The 17164-nt window shown below is 39.0% G+C and overlaps 1 protein-coding gene across 1 annotated transcript in view; it reads left to right on the top strand.

Annotated features, from left to right (window-relative positions):
* Nucleotides 1–17164, top strand: part of LOC135558524 (CREB-regulated transcription coactivator 1-like) — a 65536-nt gene that overhangs the window by 29587 nt on the left and 18785 nt on the right. The window contains exons 2-11 of the mRNA XM_064992385.1: nt 905–1015; nt 2922–3050; nt 3341–3402; nt 4129–4217; nt 5987–6072; nt 12455–12489; nt 13034–13245; nt 13460–13578; nt 13913–14095; nt 16222–16326. Of these exons, the coding sequence (XP_064848457.1) occupies nt 905–1015; nt 2922–3050; nt 3341–3402; nt 4129–4217; nt 5987–6072; nt 12455–12489; nt 13034–13245; nt 13460–13578; nt 13913–14095; nt 16222–16326 (1131 nt within the window). The remainder of the gene's footprint in view (nt 1–904; nt 1016–2921; nt 3051–3340; nt 3403–4128; nt 4218–5986; nt 6073–12454; nt 12490–13033; nt 13246–13459; nt 13579–13912; nt 14096–16221; nt 16327–17164) is intronic.

The raw sequence follows: 17164 nt of genomic DNA, 5'->3' as shown, positions 1-17164 counted from the left end.
CCCTGCCTCTTGAGGTTGCGCTCCGTGTCACAGTAATAATGAAAACAGATGATAAACACTCTAGGCTTAGAGTTGTCGTCTCCGCCCGCTGGGGAAGGGACAATGCGGTGGGCTCTGTCCAGCTTCGGGGTAGATGGAACGATGGCCGGACCCAGCACCTCCGCGAAGGAGTCTGACATGAACTTAACTGAGTTCCCACCAAGTTTCTCTGGTATACCAACAACCCGAAGATTGCAACGATGAGAATGGGATTCCAGGTCATCGGTCTTGTTAATCAGTTTTTGTTTTTTGGAGCTCAGACGGGCAACCATTTTCTCATTCTCTCACTATGCGGTTACTGCCATCACACAGGTCATGTTCAAAGCCGTTAAGTTGGTGGCCTTGTTCATCCACAGTGGCTTGGACACCATCCAGGGCGGTGGAGAAGGTGGCCAGAGCAGCATCGATGACAGTTTTGAGCTGAGTGGCAATGGTAGCTGTAATTTCCGAGATCAGAACCATACAGAAGTTGTGAAGATCTGTGGGGAGTGTGACCGCATGAGACTGCGTAACGGTTGGACTGGAGTCTGCGCCAGTACCATTCACGTTTGCCATCGCGGTTGAAACGTTAGTTACAGGTCTTCTGCTCCTAAGATCATGTGACATTTGAATCAAAAAGGTAACTTACGAACTCATCAATCAAATCTGCTATGTAAGAAAGTGGAATGCAAAGTAAAAATTAGCCAAAATTAACTCATGCGTAAGAGCCTCATCCACAAGCCTCTTCTCCATCCACATGCTCAACCGGAAGCCCCTCCATTTTGTTTTTGATTTATTTGTACTATTGCCTTTTGAATATTTCCTACCTAACATTATCTGACTCCATGTTTGCTTATTCTTTTGTTTCTTCACTCTCTTTATTCAGTTACAGAAGACCCAGTATTTACAGTTGGGACAAAACCGTGGGCAGTATTATGGCGGATCATTGCCAAATGTCAATCAGATTGGAAATGGCACCATTGACATGCCTTTTCAGGTAAGTGTGTTTGTCGGACTCTGATTTGAAATATTTGTGGTCTTACCCTAAATTGAACACGTTTACTCTTTTGTTGACATATATTTGGCATCATTTAAAGTTGAAGTTTATATACACCTTAGCCAAATACATTTAAACTCAGTTTTTCACAATTCCTGACATTTAATCCTAGTAAAAATCCCCTTTCTTAGGTCAGTTAGGATCACCACCTTATTTTAAGAATGTGAAATGTCAGAATAATAGTAGAGTGAATGATTTATTTCAGCTTTTATTTCTTTCATCACATTCCCAGTGTTTCAGAAGTTTACATACACTGAATTCATATTTGGTAGCATTGCCTTTAAATTGTTTAACTTGGATCAAACATTTCGGGTAACAAGCTTCCCACAATAAATTGGGGTGAATTTCAGCCCATTTCTTCTGACAGAGCTGGAGTCAGGTTTGTAGGCCTCCTTGCTCGCACATGCTGTTTCAGTTCTGCCCACAAATTTTCTATAGGATTGAGGTCAGGGCTTTGTGATGGCCACTCCAATACCTTGACTTTGTTGTCCTTAAGCCATTTTGCCACAACTTTGGAAGTATGCTTGAGGCATTGTCCATTTGGAAGACCCAGCCTAGTGGTTAGAGCGTTGGACTAGTAACCGAAAGGTTACAAGTTTGAATCCCCGAGCTGATAAGGTACAAATCTGTCATTCTGCCCCTGAACAAGGCAGTTAACCCATTGTTCCTAGGCTTGCCTAGTTAAATAAAGGTAAAACATTTAAAAATAAATAAAACCAAGCTGAAACTTCCTGACTGATGTCTTGAGATGTTGCTTCAATATATCCACATAATTTTCCTCCCTCGTGGTGCCATATATTTTGCGACGTGCACCAGTCCCTCCTGCAGCAAAGCACCCCCACAACATGATGCTGCCACCTTTGTGCACGGTTGGGATGGTGTTCTTCGGCTTGCAAGCCTCCCCCTTTTTCCTCCAAACATAACGATGGTCATTATGACCAAACAGTTATATTTTTGTTTCATCAAAACAGAGGACATTTCTCCAAAAAGTACAATCTTTGTCCCCATGCGCAATTGCAAACCGTAGTCTGGCTTTTTTAAGGGCGGTTTTGGAGCAGTGGCTTCTTCCTTGCTGAACGGCCTTTCAGGTTATATTCATGTAGGACTTGTTTTACATTGGATATAGATACTTTTGTACCTGTTTCCTCCAGCATCTTCACAAGGTCCTTTGCTGTTGTTCTGGGATTGATTTTCACTTTTTGCATCAAAGTACATTCGTCTCTAGGAGACAGAATGTGTCTCCTTCCTCAGCGGTTTGACGGCTGCGTGGTCCCATGGTGTTTATACTTGCGTACTATTGTTTGTACAGAACATGGTACCTTCAGGCGTTTGGAAATTGCTGCCAAGGATGAACCAGACTTGTGGAGGTCTACAATTCTTTTTCTGGGGTCTTTTTTTTGGATTTTCCCATGATGTCAAGCAAAGAGGCACTGAGTTTGAAGGTAGGCCTTGAAATACATCCACAGGTACACCTCCAATTGACTTAAATGATGTCAATTAGCCTATCAGAAGCTTCTAAAGCCATGACATCATTTTCTGGAATTTTTCAAGTTGTCTAAAGGCACAGTCAACTTAGTGTATGTAAACTTCTGACCCACTGGAATTGTGATACAGTGAATTAATTATAAGTGAAATATTCTGTCTGTAAATCATTATTGGAAAAATGACTTGTGTAATCACAAAGTAGATGTCCTAACCGACTTGCCAAAACTATAGTTTGTTAACAAGAAATTTGTGGAGTGTTTGAAAAACGAGTTTTAATGACTCCAACCTAAGTGTATGTAAACTTCTGACTTCAATTGTATCTATGTAGCTTGTGACTGGTTTGTTTTGTTGGGGTCTGCAGACTCCCTTTCAAGGTTCAGGTGACACCAGCAGGACAACACGGCATCATGGATTGGTTGACAGAGTTTACCGGGACAGAAACCGCATCACATCCCCACACGGAAGGCCCCTCGACAAACATGGACGCCAAATATCCTTTACTGTCGATTTACGTGATTGTATTTTTATTACACTTAATTTTACAGTCTCTTATGCAACGTAAATTTGATTATGAATGACATGGTAATATGGTAATTACACTAATAATATAGTAATTATATGGTAAGTACCTATTTATTGAAGCAAGTTTCACTTTGTAACATCTTTAACCAATGTACTTCAATAGCATAGACTGTACTCTATGGCGCCATGGTGTTTTACATCGTTGACTTCAGTTGTGCGATGCTACAGATTTGTATTGCCCTTAACCAGGGGTCTCACATTGATAGCTGTCCGTATGGCTCGGTGTATCTGTCACCCCCACCCGACACCAGCTGGAGGAGGTAAGATAATCCAACTATGTTGTGGCATGTGATACTGTTTCGATTTCTTTGTGAAATGTCCCTTGACTTTTCACAACTGATACATTTAGTCACCCCTAAGTGGTGTAAGTCTCTTTCCCTGTGCTATAGGACAAACTAGGTGGTGTATGTCTCTTTCCCTGTGCTATAGGACAAACTAGGTGGTGTATGTATCTTTCCCTGTGCTATAGGACAGACTAGGTGGTGTATGTCTCTTTCCCTGTGCTATAGGACAGACTAGGTGGTGTATGTCTCTTTCCCTGTGCTATAGGACAAACTAGGTGGTGTAAGTCTCTTTCCCTGTGCTATAGGACAAACTAGGTGGTGTATGTCTCTTTCCCTGTGCTATAGGACAGACTAGGTGGTGTATGTCTCTTTCCCTGTGCTATAGGACAAACTAGGTGATATATGTCTCTTTCCCTGTGCTATGACTAGGTAGGATGTCTCTTTCCCTGTGCTATAGGACAGACTAGGTGGTGTATGTCTCTTTCCCTGTGCTATAGGGACATGACTATAGGTAGGTGTATGTCTCTTTCCCTGTGCTATAGGACAAACTAGGTGGTGTATGTCTCTTTCCCTGTGCTATAGGACAAACTAGGTGATATATGTCTCTTTCCCTGTGCTATAGGACAGACTAGGTGGTGTATGTCTCTTTCCCTGTGCTATAGGACAAACTAGGTGGTGTATGTCTCTTTCCCTGTGCTATAGGACAAACTCGGACTCTGCATTGCATCAGAGCACTTTGAACCCGCAGGATATTTTTGCAGGAGGCTCACAAGACTTGCAGCTTAAACGAGGTGCGTCGGATTTGAACTTGATATACTTTATATGAGTTTTATAAACTGAACAAAAATATAAAACGCAACATGCAACAATTTCAAATATATTACTGAGTTCGGGGAAGGAAATCAGTCAATTCAAATAAATAAATTAGGCCCTAATCTATGGATTTCACATGACTGGGAATACAAATATGCATCCGTTGGTCACAGATACCTTTAAAAAAAAAAGTAGGTGCTTGGATCAGAAAACCAGTTGGTATCTGGTGTGACCACCATTTGCCTTATGCAGTGTGACATCTCCTTCACATAGAATTGATCAGGCTGTTGATTGTGGCCTGTGGAATGTTGTCCCACTCCTCTTCAATGGCTGTGCGAAGTTGCTGGATATTAGCGGGAACTGGAACATGTCGATCAAGGGCATCCCAAACATACTCAATCAGTGACATGTCTGGTGAGTATGCAGGCCATGGAAGATCTGGGACTTTTTTAGCTTCCAGGAATTGTGTACAGATCCTTGCGACATGGGGCCGTGAATTATCATGCTGAAACATGAGGTGATGGCGGTGGATGATTGGCACGACAATGGGCCTCAGGATCTCGTCACGGTATCTCTGTGCATTCAAATCGCCATCATTAAAATGCAATTGTGTTCGTTGTCTGCAGTTTATGCCTGCCCATACCATGAACCCACCACCACCATGGGGCGCTCTGTTCACAATGTTGACATCAGCAAACCGCTTGCCCACACAATGCCATACTTGAGGTCTGCGGATGTGAGGCCTGTTGGACGTACTGCCAAACTCTCTAAGAAATGAACATTCAATTCTCAGGCAACAGCTCTGGTGGACATTCCTGCAGTCAGCATGCCAATTGCACACTCCTTCAAAACTTGAGACATCTGTGGCATTTTGTGACAAAACTGCACATTTTTTAGTGGCCTTTTATTGTCCCCAGAACAAGATGCACCTGTGTAATGATCATGCTGTTTAATCAGCTCATTGATATGCCTAAAGCCACATCTGTCAGGATGATGGATTATCTAGGCAAAGGAGCAATGCTCACTAACAGGGATGTAAACAAATTTGTGCACCACATTTTTGAGAAATAAGCTTTCTGTGCGTATGGAGCATTTCTGGGATCTTTTATTTCAGCTCATGAAAGATTGGACCAACACTGTACATGTTACCTTTGCAGTTTTGTTCAGTGTAACATTACCATTAGTTCATCATTAGATTTGGGTCTTCTTTCTGGTCAGGGGGTTAACAAAAACTATTGGCCCTACAATGCCCCAGTGCTCTGTTTCCAGTTTGTAGGTTTAATAATGATTTTTTTAATCCAGTGCAAATTTAATTAACTTGGTCATTATGAGGAAGGTGATATACGATGTATTGATGATTAAATATTTCTTCATGGCTTTGCCGGCTACCGTTTATTGTACTATTGAATACTCTGGTGTACATGATAAAATACTTCAGCCCTGGTCTTTAAAGGCTGTAGACATTACTCATAGGATGAATATGAATATCCAAGTGATTCTCAATGTGACATACTAATGGCTGTCTGACGCATATTCCTTTTATTGAGAAACTTGTTTGAAAAATAATATCAAATTCCTTCATGTATTGATTTAATTTTCCTTTCACTGTTATGGCAAGATGAAAATAAGGGTATTTCAATATATTTTTTTTGCTTTTTAAAATTCTAGATAGGTGACAATTAGATGAATTGAACTCCCTCTCATTTTCTCTCTCTTTCTCCCTCTCGTCCTTTCTTTTCCTCTCCAGTGCTTCTGCTTCATGTACCAGGGCCAGAAGACACAGAATCAGATATGGACAAAGACGAACAGAAACAGAACTGGGATGGCAAAAAGGTGAAGTGCACTCAGATCTGGTGATACATCTTAACTCCATTGTTCTACAGATCTGGTGATACATCTTAACTCCATTGTTCTACAGATCTGGTGATATATCTTAACTCCATTGTTCTACAGATCTGGTGATACATCTTAACTCCATTGTTCTACAGATCTGGTGATACATCTTAACTCCATTGTTCTACAGATCTGGTGATACATCTTAACTCCATTGTTCTACAGATCTGGTGATATATCTTAACTCCATTGTTCTACAGATCTGGTGATACATCTTAACTCCATTGTTCTACAGATCTGGTGATACATCTTAACTCCATTGTTCTACAGATCTGGTGATACATCTTAACTCCATTGTTCTACAGATCTGGTGATACATCTTAACTCCATTGTTCTACAGATCTGGTGATACATCTTAACTCCATTGTTCTACAGATCTGGTGATATATCTTAACTCCATTGTTCTACAGATCTGGTGATACATCTTAACTCCATTGTTCCATTGTTCTACATATCTGGTGATATATCTTAACTCCATTGTTCTACAGATCTGGTGATACATCTTAACTCCATTGTTCTACAGATCTGGTGATATATCTTAGCTCCATTGTTCTACAGATCTGAGTTCTATTGTATTGTTCTATAGCTCTGAGTTATATTGTATTGTTCTATAGCTCTGAGTTATATTGTATTGTTCTATAGCTCTGAGTTATATTGTATTGTTCTACAGCTCTGAGTTATATTGTATTGTTCTACAGCTCTGAGTTATATTGTATTGTTCTACATCTCTGAGTTCTATTGTATTGTTATACAGCTCTGAGTTATATTGTATTGTTCTACAGCTCTGAGTTCTATTGTATTGTTCTACAGCACTGAGTTATATTGTATTGTTCTACATCTCTGAGTTCTATTGTATTGTTCTATAGCTCTGAGTTCTATTGTATTGTTCTACAGCTCTAAGTTCTATTGTATTGTTCTACAACTCTGAGTTCTATTGTATTGTTCTATAGCTCTGAGTTCTATTGTATTGTTCTATAGCTCTGAGTTCTATTATATTGTTCTACGGCTCTGAGTTATATTGTATTGTTCTACGGCTCTGAGTTATATTGTATTGTTCTACATCTCTGAGTTCTATTGTATTGTTCTACGGCTCTGAGTTATATTGTATTGTTCTACACCTCTGAGTTCTATTGTATTGTTCTACATCTCTGAGTTCTATTGTATTGTTCTACATCTCTGAGTTATATTGTATTGTTCTACATCTCTGAGTTCTATTGTATTGTTCTACATCTCTGGATTCTATTGTATTGTTCTACATCTCTGAGTTCTATTGTATTGTTCTACAGCTCTGAGTTCTATTGTATTGTTCTACAGCTCTGAGTTATATTGTATTGTTATACAGCTCTGGGTTCTATTGTATTGTTCTATAGCTCTGGGTTCTATTGTATTGTTCTACATCTCTGAGTTATATTGTATTGTTCTACAGCTCTGGGTTCTATTGTATTGTTATACAGCTCTGGGTTCTATTGTATTGTTCTACATCTCTGGATTGTATTGTATTGTTGTACAGCTCTGAGTTATATTGTATTGTTGTACAGCTCTGAGTTATATTGTATTGTTCTACAGCTTTGGGTTCTATTGTATTGTTATACAGCTCAGGTTTCTATTGTACTGTTCTACAGCTTTGGGTTCTATTGTATTGTTATACAGCTCAGGGTTCTATTGTATTGTTATACAGCACTGGATTCTATTGTATTGTTATACAGCACTGGATTATATTGTATTGTTATACAGCACTGGATTATATTGTATTGTTATACAGCACTTGATTCTATTGTATTGTTATACAGCACTGAGTTATATTGTATTGTTATACATCACTTGATTCTATTGTATTGTTATACAGCACTGAGTTATATTGTATTGTTATACAGCACTGGATTATATTGTATTGTTATACAGCACTTGATTATATTGTATTGTTATACAGCACTGAGTTATATTGTATTGTTATACAGCACTTGATTATATTGTATTGTTATGCAGCACTTGATTCTATTGTATTGTTATACAGCACTGAGTTATATTGTATTGTTATACAGCACTTGATTATATTGTATTGTTATACAGCACTTGATTCTATTGTATTGTTATACAGCACTGAGTTATATTGTATTGTTATACATCACTTGATTATGTTGTATTGTTATGCAGCACTTGATTCTATTGTATTGTTTTACAGCACTGGATTATATTGTATTGTTATACAGCACTGGATTATATTGTATTGTTATACAGCACTGAGTTATATTGTATTGTTATACAGCACTTGATTATATTGTATTGTTATACAGCACTTGATTATATTGTATTGTTATACAGCACTTGATTCTATTGTATTGTTATACAGCACTGAGTTATATTGTATTGTTATACAGCACTGAGTTATATTGTATTGTTATACAGCACTGAGTTATATTGTATTGTTATACAGCACTGAGTTATATTGTATTGTTATACAGCACTGGATTATATTGTATTGTTATACAGCACTGAGTTCTATTGTATTGTTATACAGCACTGAGTTATATTGTATTGTTATACAGCACTGAGTTATATTGTATTGTTATACAGCACTGAGTTATATTGTATTGTTATACAGCACTGAGTTATATTGTATTGTTATACAGCACTGAGTTATATTGTATTGTTATACAGCACTGAGTTATATTGTATTGTTATACAGCACTTGATTATATTGTATTGTTATACAGCACTTGATTATATTGTATTGTTATACAGCACTTGATTCTATTGTATTGTTATACAGCACTGAGTTATATTGTATTGTTATACAGCACTGAGTTATATTGTATTGTTATACAGCACTGAGTTATATTGTATTGTTATACAGCACTGGATTATATTGTATTGTTATACAGCACTGAGTTATATTGTATTGTTATACAGCACTGAGTTATATTGTATTGTTATACAGCACTGAGTTATATTGTATTGTTATACAGCACTGGATTATATTGTATTGTTATACAGCACTGAGTTATATTGTATTGTTATACAGCACTGAGTTATATTGTATTGTTATACAGCACTGGATTATATTGTATTGTTATACAGCACTGAGTTATATTGTATTGTTATGCAGCACTTGATTCTATTGTATTGTTTTACAGCACTGAGTTATATTGTATTGTTATACAGCACTGAGTTATATTGTATTGTTATACAGCACTGAGTTATATTGTATTGTTATACAGCACTGAGTTATATTGTATTGTTATACAGCACTGAGTTATATTGTATTGTTATACAGCACTGAGTTATATTGTATTGTTATGCAGCACTTGATTCTATTGTATTGTTATACAGCACTGAGTTATATTGTATTGTTATACAGCACTGAGTTCTATTGTATTGTTATACAGCACTGGATTATATTGTATTGTTATACAGCACTGAGTTCTATTGTATTGTTATACAGCACTGGATTATATTGTATTGTTATACATCACTTGATTCTATTGTAGTGTTATACAGCACTGAGTTATATTGTATTGTTATACAGCACTTGATTATATTGTATTGTTATACAGCACTGAGTTATATTGTATTGTTATACAGCACTGGATTATATTGTATTGTTATACAGCACTGAGTTCTATTGTATTGTTATACAGCACTGGATTATATTGTATTGTTATACATCACTTGATTCTATTGTATTGTTATACAGCACTGAGTTATATTGTATTGTTATACAGCACTTGATTCTATTGTATTGTTATACAGCACTGAGTTATATTGTATTGTTATACAGCACTGGATTATATTGTATTGTTATACAGCACTGAGTTCTATTGTATTGTTATACAGCACTGGATTATATTGTATTGTTATACATCACTTGATTATATTGTATTGTTATACAGCACTGGATTATATTGTATTGTTATACAGCACTGAGTTATATTGTATTGTTATACAGCACTTGATTATATTGTATTGTTATACAGCACTTGATTATATTGTATTGTTATACAGCACTTGATTCTATTGTATTGTTATACAGCACTGAGTTATATTGTATTGTTATACAGCACTGAGTTATATTGTATTGTTATACAGCACTGGATTATATTGTATTGTTATACAGCACTGAGTTCTATTGTATTGTTATACAGCACTGAGTTATATTGTATTGTTATACAGCACTGAGTTATATTGTATTGTTATACAGCACTGAGTTATATTGTATTGTTATACAGCACTGGATTATATTGTATTGTTATACAGCACTGAGTTCTATTGTATTGTTATACAGCACTGAGTTATATTGTATTGTTATACAGCACTTGATTATATTGTATTGTTATACAGCACTTGATTCTATTGTATTGTTATACAGCACTGAGTTATATTGTATTGTTATACAGCACTGAGTTATATTGTATTGTTATACAGCACTGAGTTATATTGTATTGTTATACAGCACTGAGTTATATTGTATTGTTATACAGCACTGGATTATATTGTATTGTTATACAGCACTGAGTTATATTGTATTGTTATACAGCACTGAGTTATATTGTATTGTTATACAGCACTGAGTTATATTGTATTGTTATACAGCACTGAGTTATATTGTATTGTTATACAGCACTGGATTATATTGTATTGTTATACAGCACTGAGTTATATTGTATTGTTATACAGCACTGAGTTATATTGTATTGTTATACAGCACTGGATTATATTGTATTGTTATACAGCACTGAGTTATATTGTATTGTTATACAGCACTGAGTTATATTGTATTGTTATACAGCACTGAGTTATATTGTATTGTTATACAGCACTGGATTATATTGTATTGTTATACAGCACTTGATTATATTGTATTGTTATACAGCACTGAGTTCTATTGTATTGTTATACAGCACTGGATTATATTGTATTGTTATACAGCACTTGATTCTATTGTATTGTTATACAGCACTGAGTTATATTGTATTGTTATACAGCACTGAGTTATATTGTATTGTTATACAGCACTGAGTTATATTGTATTGTTATACAGCACTGGATTATATTGTATTGTTATACAGCACTGAGTTCTATTGTATTGTTATACAGCACTGAGTTATATTGTATTGTTATACAGCACTGAGTTATATTGTATTGTTATACAGCACTGAGTTATATTGTATTGTTATACAGCACTGGATTATATTGTATTGTTATACAGCACTGAGTTATATTGTATTGTTATACAGCACTGAGTTATATTGTATTGTTATACAGCACTGGATTATATTGTATTGTTATACAGCACTGAGTTATATTGTATTGTTATACAGCACTGAGTTATATTGTATTGTTATACAGCACTGAGTTATATTGTATTGTTATACAGCACTGGATTATATTGTATTGTTATACAGCACTTGATTATATTGTATTGTTATACAGCACTGAGTTCTATTGTATTGTTATACAGCACTGGATTATATTGTATTGTTATACATCACTTGATTCTATTGTAGTGTTATACAGCACTGAGTTATATTGTATTGTTATACAGCACTTGATTATATTGTATTGTTATACAGCACTGAGTTATATTGTATTGTTATACAGCACTGGATTATATTGTATTGTTATACAGCACTGAGTTCTATTGTATTGTTATACAGCACTGGATTATATTGTATTGTTATACATCACTTGATTCTATTGTATTGTTATACAGCACTGAGTTATATTGTATTGTTATACAGCACTTGATTCTATTGTATTGTTATACAGCACTGAGTTATATTGTATTGTTATACAGCACTGGATTATATTGTATTGTTATACAGCACTGAGTTCTATTGTATTGTTATACAGCACTGGATTATATTGTATTGTTATACATCACTTGATTATATTGTATTGTTATACATCACTTGATTATATTGTATTGTTATACAGCACTGGATTATATTGTATTGTTATACAGCACTGAGTTATATTGTATTGTTATACAGCACTTGATTATATTGTATTGTTATACAGCACTTGATTATATTGTATTGTTATACAGCACTTGATTCTATTGTATTGTTATACAGCACTGAGTTATATTGTATTGTTATACAGCACTGAGTTATATTGTATTGTTATACAGCACTGAGTTATATTGTATTGTTATACAGCACTGAGTTATATTGTATTGTTATACAGCACTGGATTATATTGTATTGTTATACAGCACTGAGTTCTATTGTATTGTTATACAGCACTGAGTTATATTGTATTGTTATACAGCACTGAGTTATATTGTATTGTTACTGAGTTGTCATTTTTATTTTTCCCTCAGAATGTCTCATCAAGGTCCAAGGTCCCAGGAATCAAGTGAGTACTTCCACAGACTAAAATCGAACCTTCCTGACTCCAGTATAGCTTTGTGAAAGGCTGATTACGACAGTCCTCGACAGTTGGCAGTTTAGTGATGATTATATGTTTTGGGACATCATTGACATACTTCAAGAAGTGTTGTGGAGCCAGTGAGTTCTGGCTGTCTGGGATGTTATTGTTATTGTTATTTGGAGAATGTGAACAGGGTCCCTTGCAGAAATGTTAGTACTGGGCTTATTAGAAAACAATTGGAGGCAATTTCCCTTCATTTCCTTTAAGGTTATGTTGAAAACATGAAGAGAAGTATATATCTGGGAAGCATTTGCTGGTAACGCTTTATGCACAACTTCCTGTCCAGCTCGAAGGACCGTGTGAAAACCCACAGTGGAAATATTGCTGAAGTCGGGGAGGGGGGTATTCTCATTTATCTTCCTATGTTATTTTACATACACTGCAGCAGCCTGTGAAATCTGCTGACTGTGCATATAATACCGCTACTGTCATTATGGGGATACCAATCATGTGTTTTTTCTATTTTCAGCATATTCCCGTCTCCAGATCAGGAGCTGACCGTGTCACTGATGCCTTCAGCCCAAAACACGGGCGGCGGCTCCCTGCCTGATCTGACCAACATCCAGTTCCCCCCTCCGCTGCCCACCCCCCTGGACCCCGAGGACTCTACCCTCAGTGCCTACAATAGCACAGGAAACCTGGCCACCAGCCACTCATACAGCTTCAGTTCCACCAGCCAAGGTGACCTCTCAGTCCTCCACCTTCCAGAACCATAGATGTATAGAGTTTGGAAACATTTAGAAATTCTAAATTTTCGTGTTGGCACCAGAAGTTGGGAGATGATGTCGCCACATGGCAGACAGTTGGCTTATATCTTATATACGTCTCTCTGTCTCTAGCTTTCTATGACAGTTGGGATTCTAAAAGATATGTTTGCTGTTTTGTGTCCCAGCAGGACAGACCACAACCCAGCAGGGCAGGCAGGACAACAACATGGTCAACCAGGACTCCCACCAGCACCAGTCCCTACAGCTCTCCCCCACCCTGTCGCCACCCCTCACCCTCGCCCAGGTAGTCCGTACCGTACTCTTCCCTTCTAGCATTGCGATTGTTACATTTCTGAATTACTTTTCTAGTGTATTTACAATGATTGTACTCTGTAGTTGTTCCCCCTCCCCCCTTTGAATGTATTTAAAGTAAGTTGCTATGGATAATTGGAGCACCAGTCAAATGATTAGAAGGTAATATACCAGGAGCCTTCAGAGATTCTGAACATCCAAGAGTGTTTCTGAAATTGGGGATTGTACTAAGTTTAGCCATCGCTCTACTTTCTATCACATTTCTGTGGACATCATTTTTAGTCTTTCCCCACTGACTCATTTAGAACTCCTATGTCCATCTGTCTCAGGCGGAGACCATAGACGCCATGACACTGGAGGCACAGTTGTCCCAGTACACGTTCTTCAGCCAGCCCTCTTCTCAACAACAACAGCAGCAGCAGACCACTCAAGGACTGACCAGGCTGGTCCAGCTCCCCTCCCCTCTGAACACCTCTTCCAGCCAGACACAGAGCTCCATGGATATGAACTCGGTAAGCTTACCTTCTCAAACCCTTCCCTCTTCAAAACGTTCCTTATTCTACACTCCTGTCCATAGGAAAAGATAGTGCTGAAACTGACTTAGTGTTCCTACACTATTTAACAAAATGTAGTTTTTCGTGTTAAGCTATCTTTGGTTTGATCTTGAAGTCAAAGGGACTAGTCTTCTATAAGCAAGATGGCTCTGTGCAGGCCAGTCAAGTTCTTCCACACCAATCTCGACAAACTATTTCTGTATGGACCTCGCTTTGGGCACGGGGGCATTGTCATGCTGAAACAGGAAAGGGCGTTCCCCAAACTGTTGCAACAAAATTGGAGGCACAGAATTATCTGGAATGTCATAAAATCCTGTAACGTTAAGATTTCCCTTCACTGGAACTAAGAGGTATGGACCATGGAAAAACAGCCCCAAACCATTATTCCTCCTCCAACAAACTTTAGTTGGCACTATACATTGGGGCAGGTAGCGTTCTCCTGGCATCCGCCAAACCAAGAGTTGTCCGTCGGACTGCCAGATGTTAAAGCGTGATTCATCAAATCAAATCAAATTTATTTATATAGCCCTTCGTACATCAGCTGATATCTCAAAGTGCTGTACAGAAACCCAGCCTAAAACCCCAAACAGCAAGCAATGCAGGTGTAGAAGCATGGTGGCTAAGGAAAAACTCCCTAGAAAGGCCAAAACCTAGGAAGAAACCTAGAGAGGAACCAGGCTATGTGAGTTTCCAGAGAACGTTTCCACTGCTCCAGAGTCCAATGGTGACAAGTTTTACAACACTCCAGCCGATGCTTGGCATTGCGAATGGTGATCGTAGGCTTGTGTGCGGCTGCTCGGCCATGGAAACCCATTTTATGAAGCTCCCGACGAACAGTTCTTGTGCCGACATTGCTTCCAGAGGCAGGTTGGAGCTCAGTAGTGAGTGTTGCAACTGAGGACAGACGATTTTTACGCGATACACTCTTCATCACTCGGCGGTCCCGTTCTGTGTGCTTGTGTGGCCTACCATTTCGCGGCTGAGACATTGTTGCTCCAAGACGTTTCCACTTCACAATAACCACACTTACAGTTGACCGGGGCAGCTCTAGCAGGGCAGAAATTTTACGAACTGACTTGTTCGAAAGGTGGCATGCTATGACAGTGCCGCGTTGAAAGTCACTGAGCTCTTCAGTACAGGCCATTCTGCTGCCAATGCTTGTCTATTGAGATTGCATGGCTGTGTGCTCGACTTTATACACCTGACAGTGACGGGTGTGGCTACAATAGCCGAATCAACTATAATCAACAATATAGTGGCGCATACATTTTCAGAAAGGAGCCAGTCAGTCAGCCAGCCAGTAACCCAGCAGGTCAGCCAGCCAGTAACCCAGCCAGAAACCCAGCCAGTAACCCAGCAGATCAGCCAGCCAGTAACCCAGCAGGTCAGCCAGCCAGTAACCCAGCCAGAAACCCAGCCAGTAACCCAGCAGGTCAGCCAGCCAGTAGCCCAGCAGGTCAGCCAGCCAGTAACCCAGCAGGTCAGCCAGCCAGTAACCCAGCAGGTCAGCCAGCCAGTAACCCAGCAGGACAGCCAGCCAGTAACCCAGCAGGTCAGCCAGCCAGTAACCCAGCAGGTCAGCCAGCCAGTAACCCAGCAGATCAGCCAGCCAGTAACCCAGCAGATCAGCCAGCCAGTAACCCAGCATGTCAGCCAGCCAGTAACCCAGCAGGTCAGCCAGCCAGTAACCCAGCAGGTCAGCCAGCCAGTAACCCAGCAGGTCAGCCAGCCAGTAACCCAGCAGGTCAGCTAGTCAGTAACCCAGCCAGTAACCCATCAGGACAGCCAGTCAGTCAGTTACTCAGCAGGTCAGCCAGCCAGTAACCCAGCAGGTCAGCCAGCCAGTAACCTAGCCAGTAACCCAGCCAGCCAGTCAGTCAGCTAGTCAGTAACCCAGCCAGTAACCCAGCAGGTCAGCCAGTCAGTCAGTAACCCAGCAGGTCAGCCAGTCAGTCAGTTACTCAGCACGTCAGCCAGCCATTCATTCAGCCAGCCAGTAACCTAGCCAGTAACCCAGCAGGTCAGCCAGCCAGTCAGACAATTAGCCAGTCAGTGAGTCTAACTAAAATATGATCCTGTATTAGGGCTCTTTCCCCCAACAGTACCGCAGTAGGGCTGGGTCTTCGGCCAATCAGTCTCCAACATCTCCAGTCTCCAATCAAGGCTTCTCACCTGGAGGCTCGCCTCAAGTAAGGGCGTGTGAGCAAAACCCACTGACTGTATAGACTGTTTTTCCATCGTGGTTCTGTTTTCGTCGCCGGCTGGGCCCTTTGGCTGCCCCTTTCGGCTGCTCTTGTGCCACCAACCCCCTGCCACCCCCATCGTCGTGTCTCACAGTGTCACTGATCCCGTTCTCCTTGCTGCTTCTCTGTGTCTGCATCCTAAGTGGCCTCGTAGCATAGGCACCAAAATGACACACGTTAGCCAGTTGGTTGAGTTAGGAAAATGTACTTGGTAGTTAACATTTAGCAACCAGAGATGACTTTTAGCCTAGAGTTTTGAATCCCTTTTAGCCTAGAGTTTTGAATCCCTTTTAGCCTAGAGTTTTGAATCCCTTTTAGCCTAGAGTTTTGAATCCCTTTTAGCCTAGAGTTTTGAATCCCTTTTAGCCTAGAGTTTTGAATCCCTTTTAGCCTAGAGTTTTGAATCCCTTTTAGCCTAGAGTTTTGAATCCCTTTTAGCCTAGAGTTTTGAATCCCTTTTAGCCTAGAGTTTTGAATCCCTTTTAGCCTAGAGTTTTGAATCCCTTTTAGTCTAGAGTTTTGAATCCCTTTTAGCCTAGAGTTTTGAATCCCTTTTAGCCTAGAGTTTTGAATCCCTTTTAGTCTAGAGTTTTGAATCCCTTTTAGCCTAGAGTTTTGAATCCCTTTTAGCCTAGAGTTTTGAATCCCTTTTAGCCTAGAGTTTTGAATCCCTTTTAGCCTTGAGTTTTGAATCCATTGTGTATTTTGAAAAAACAAGAAGGAACAGGGTCCCTCCACAAGACCCTGTAGGCTAGATGTACGCTGTAAGTTCTATATAAGTTTA

The sequence above is a fragment of the Oncorhynchus masou genome, chromosome 17 (genome assembly GCF_036934945.1).
Source record: "Oncorhynchus masou masou isolate Uvic2021 chromosome 17, UVic_Omas_1.1, whole genome shotgun sequence".
NCBI lineage: Eukaryota > Metazoa > Chordata > Actinopteri > Salmoniformes > Salmonidae > Oncorhynchus > Oncorhynchus masou.
The sequence above is the reverse complement of the archived record's forward strand: the minus strand, read 5'-3'. Positions and strand labels throughout refer to the sequence as shown.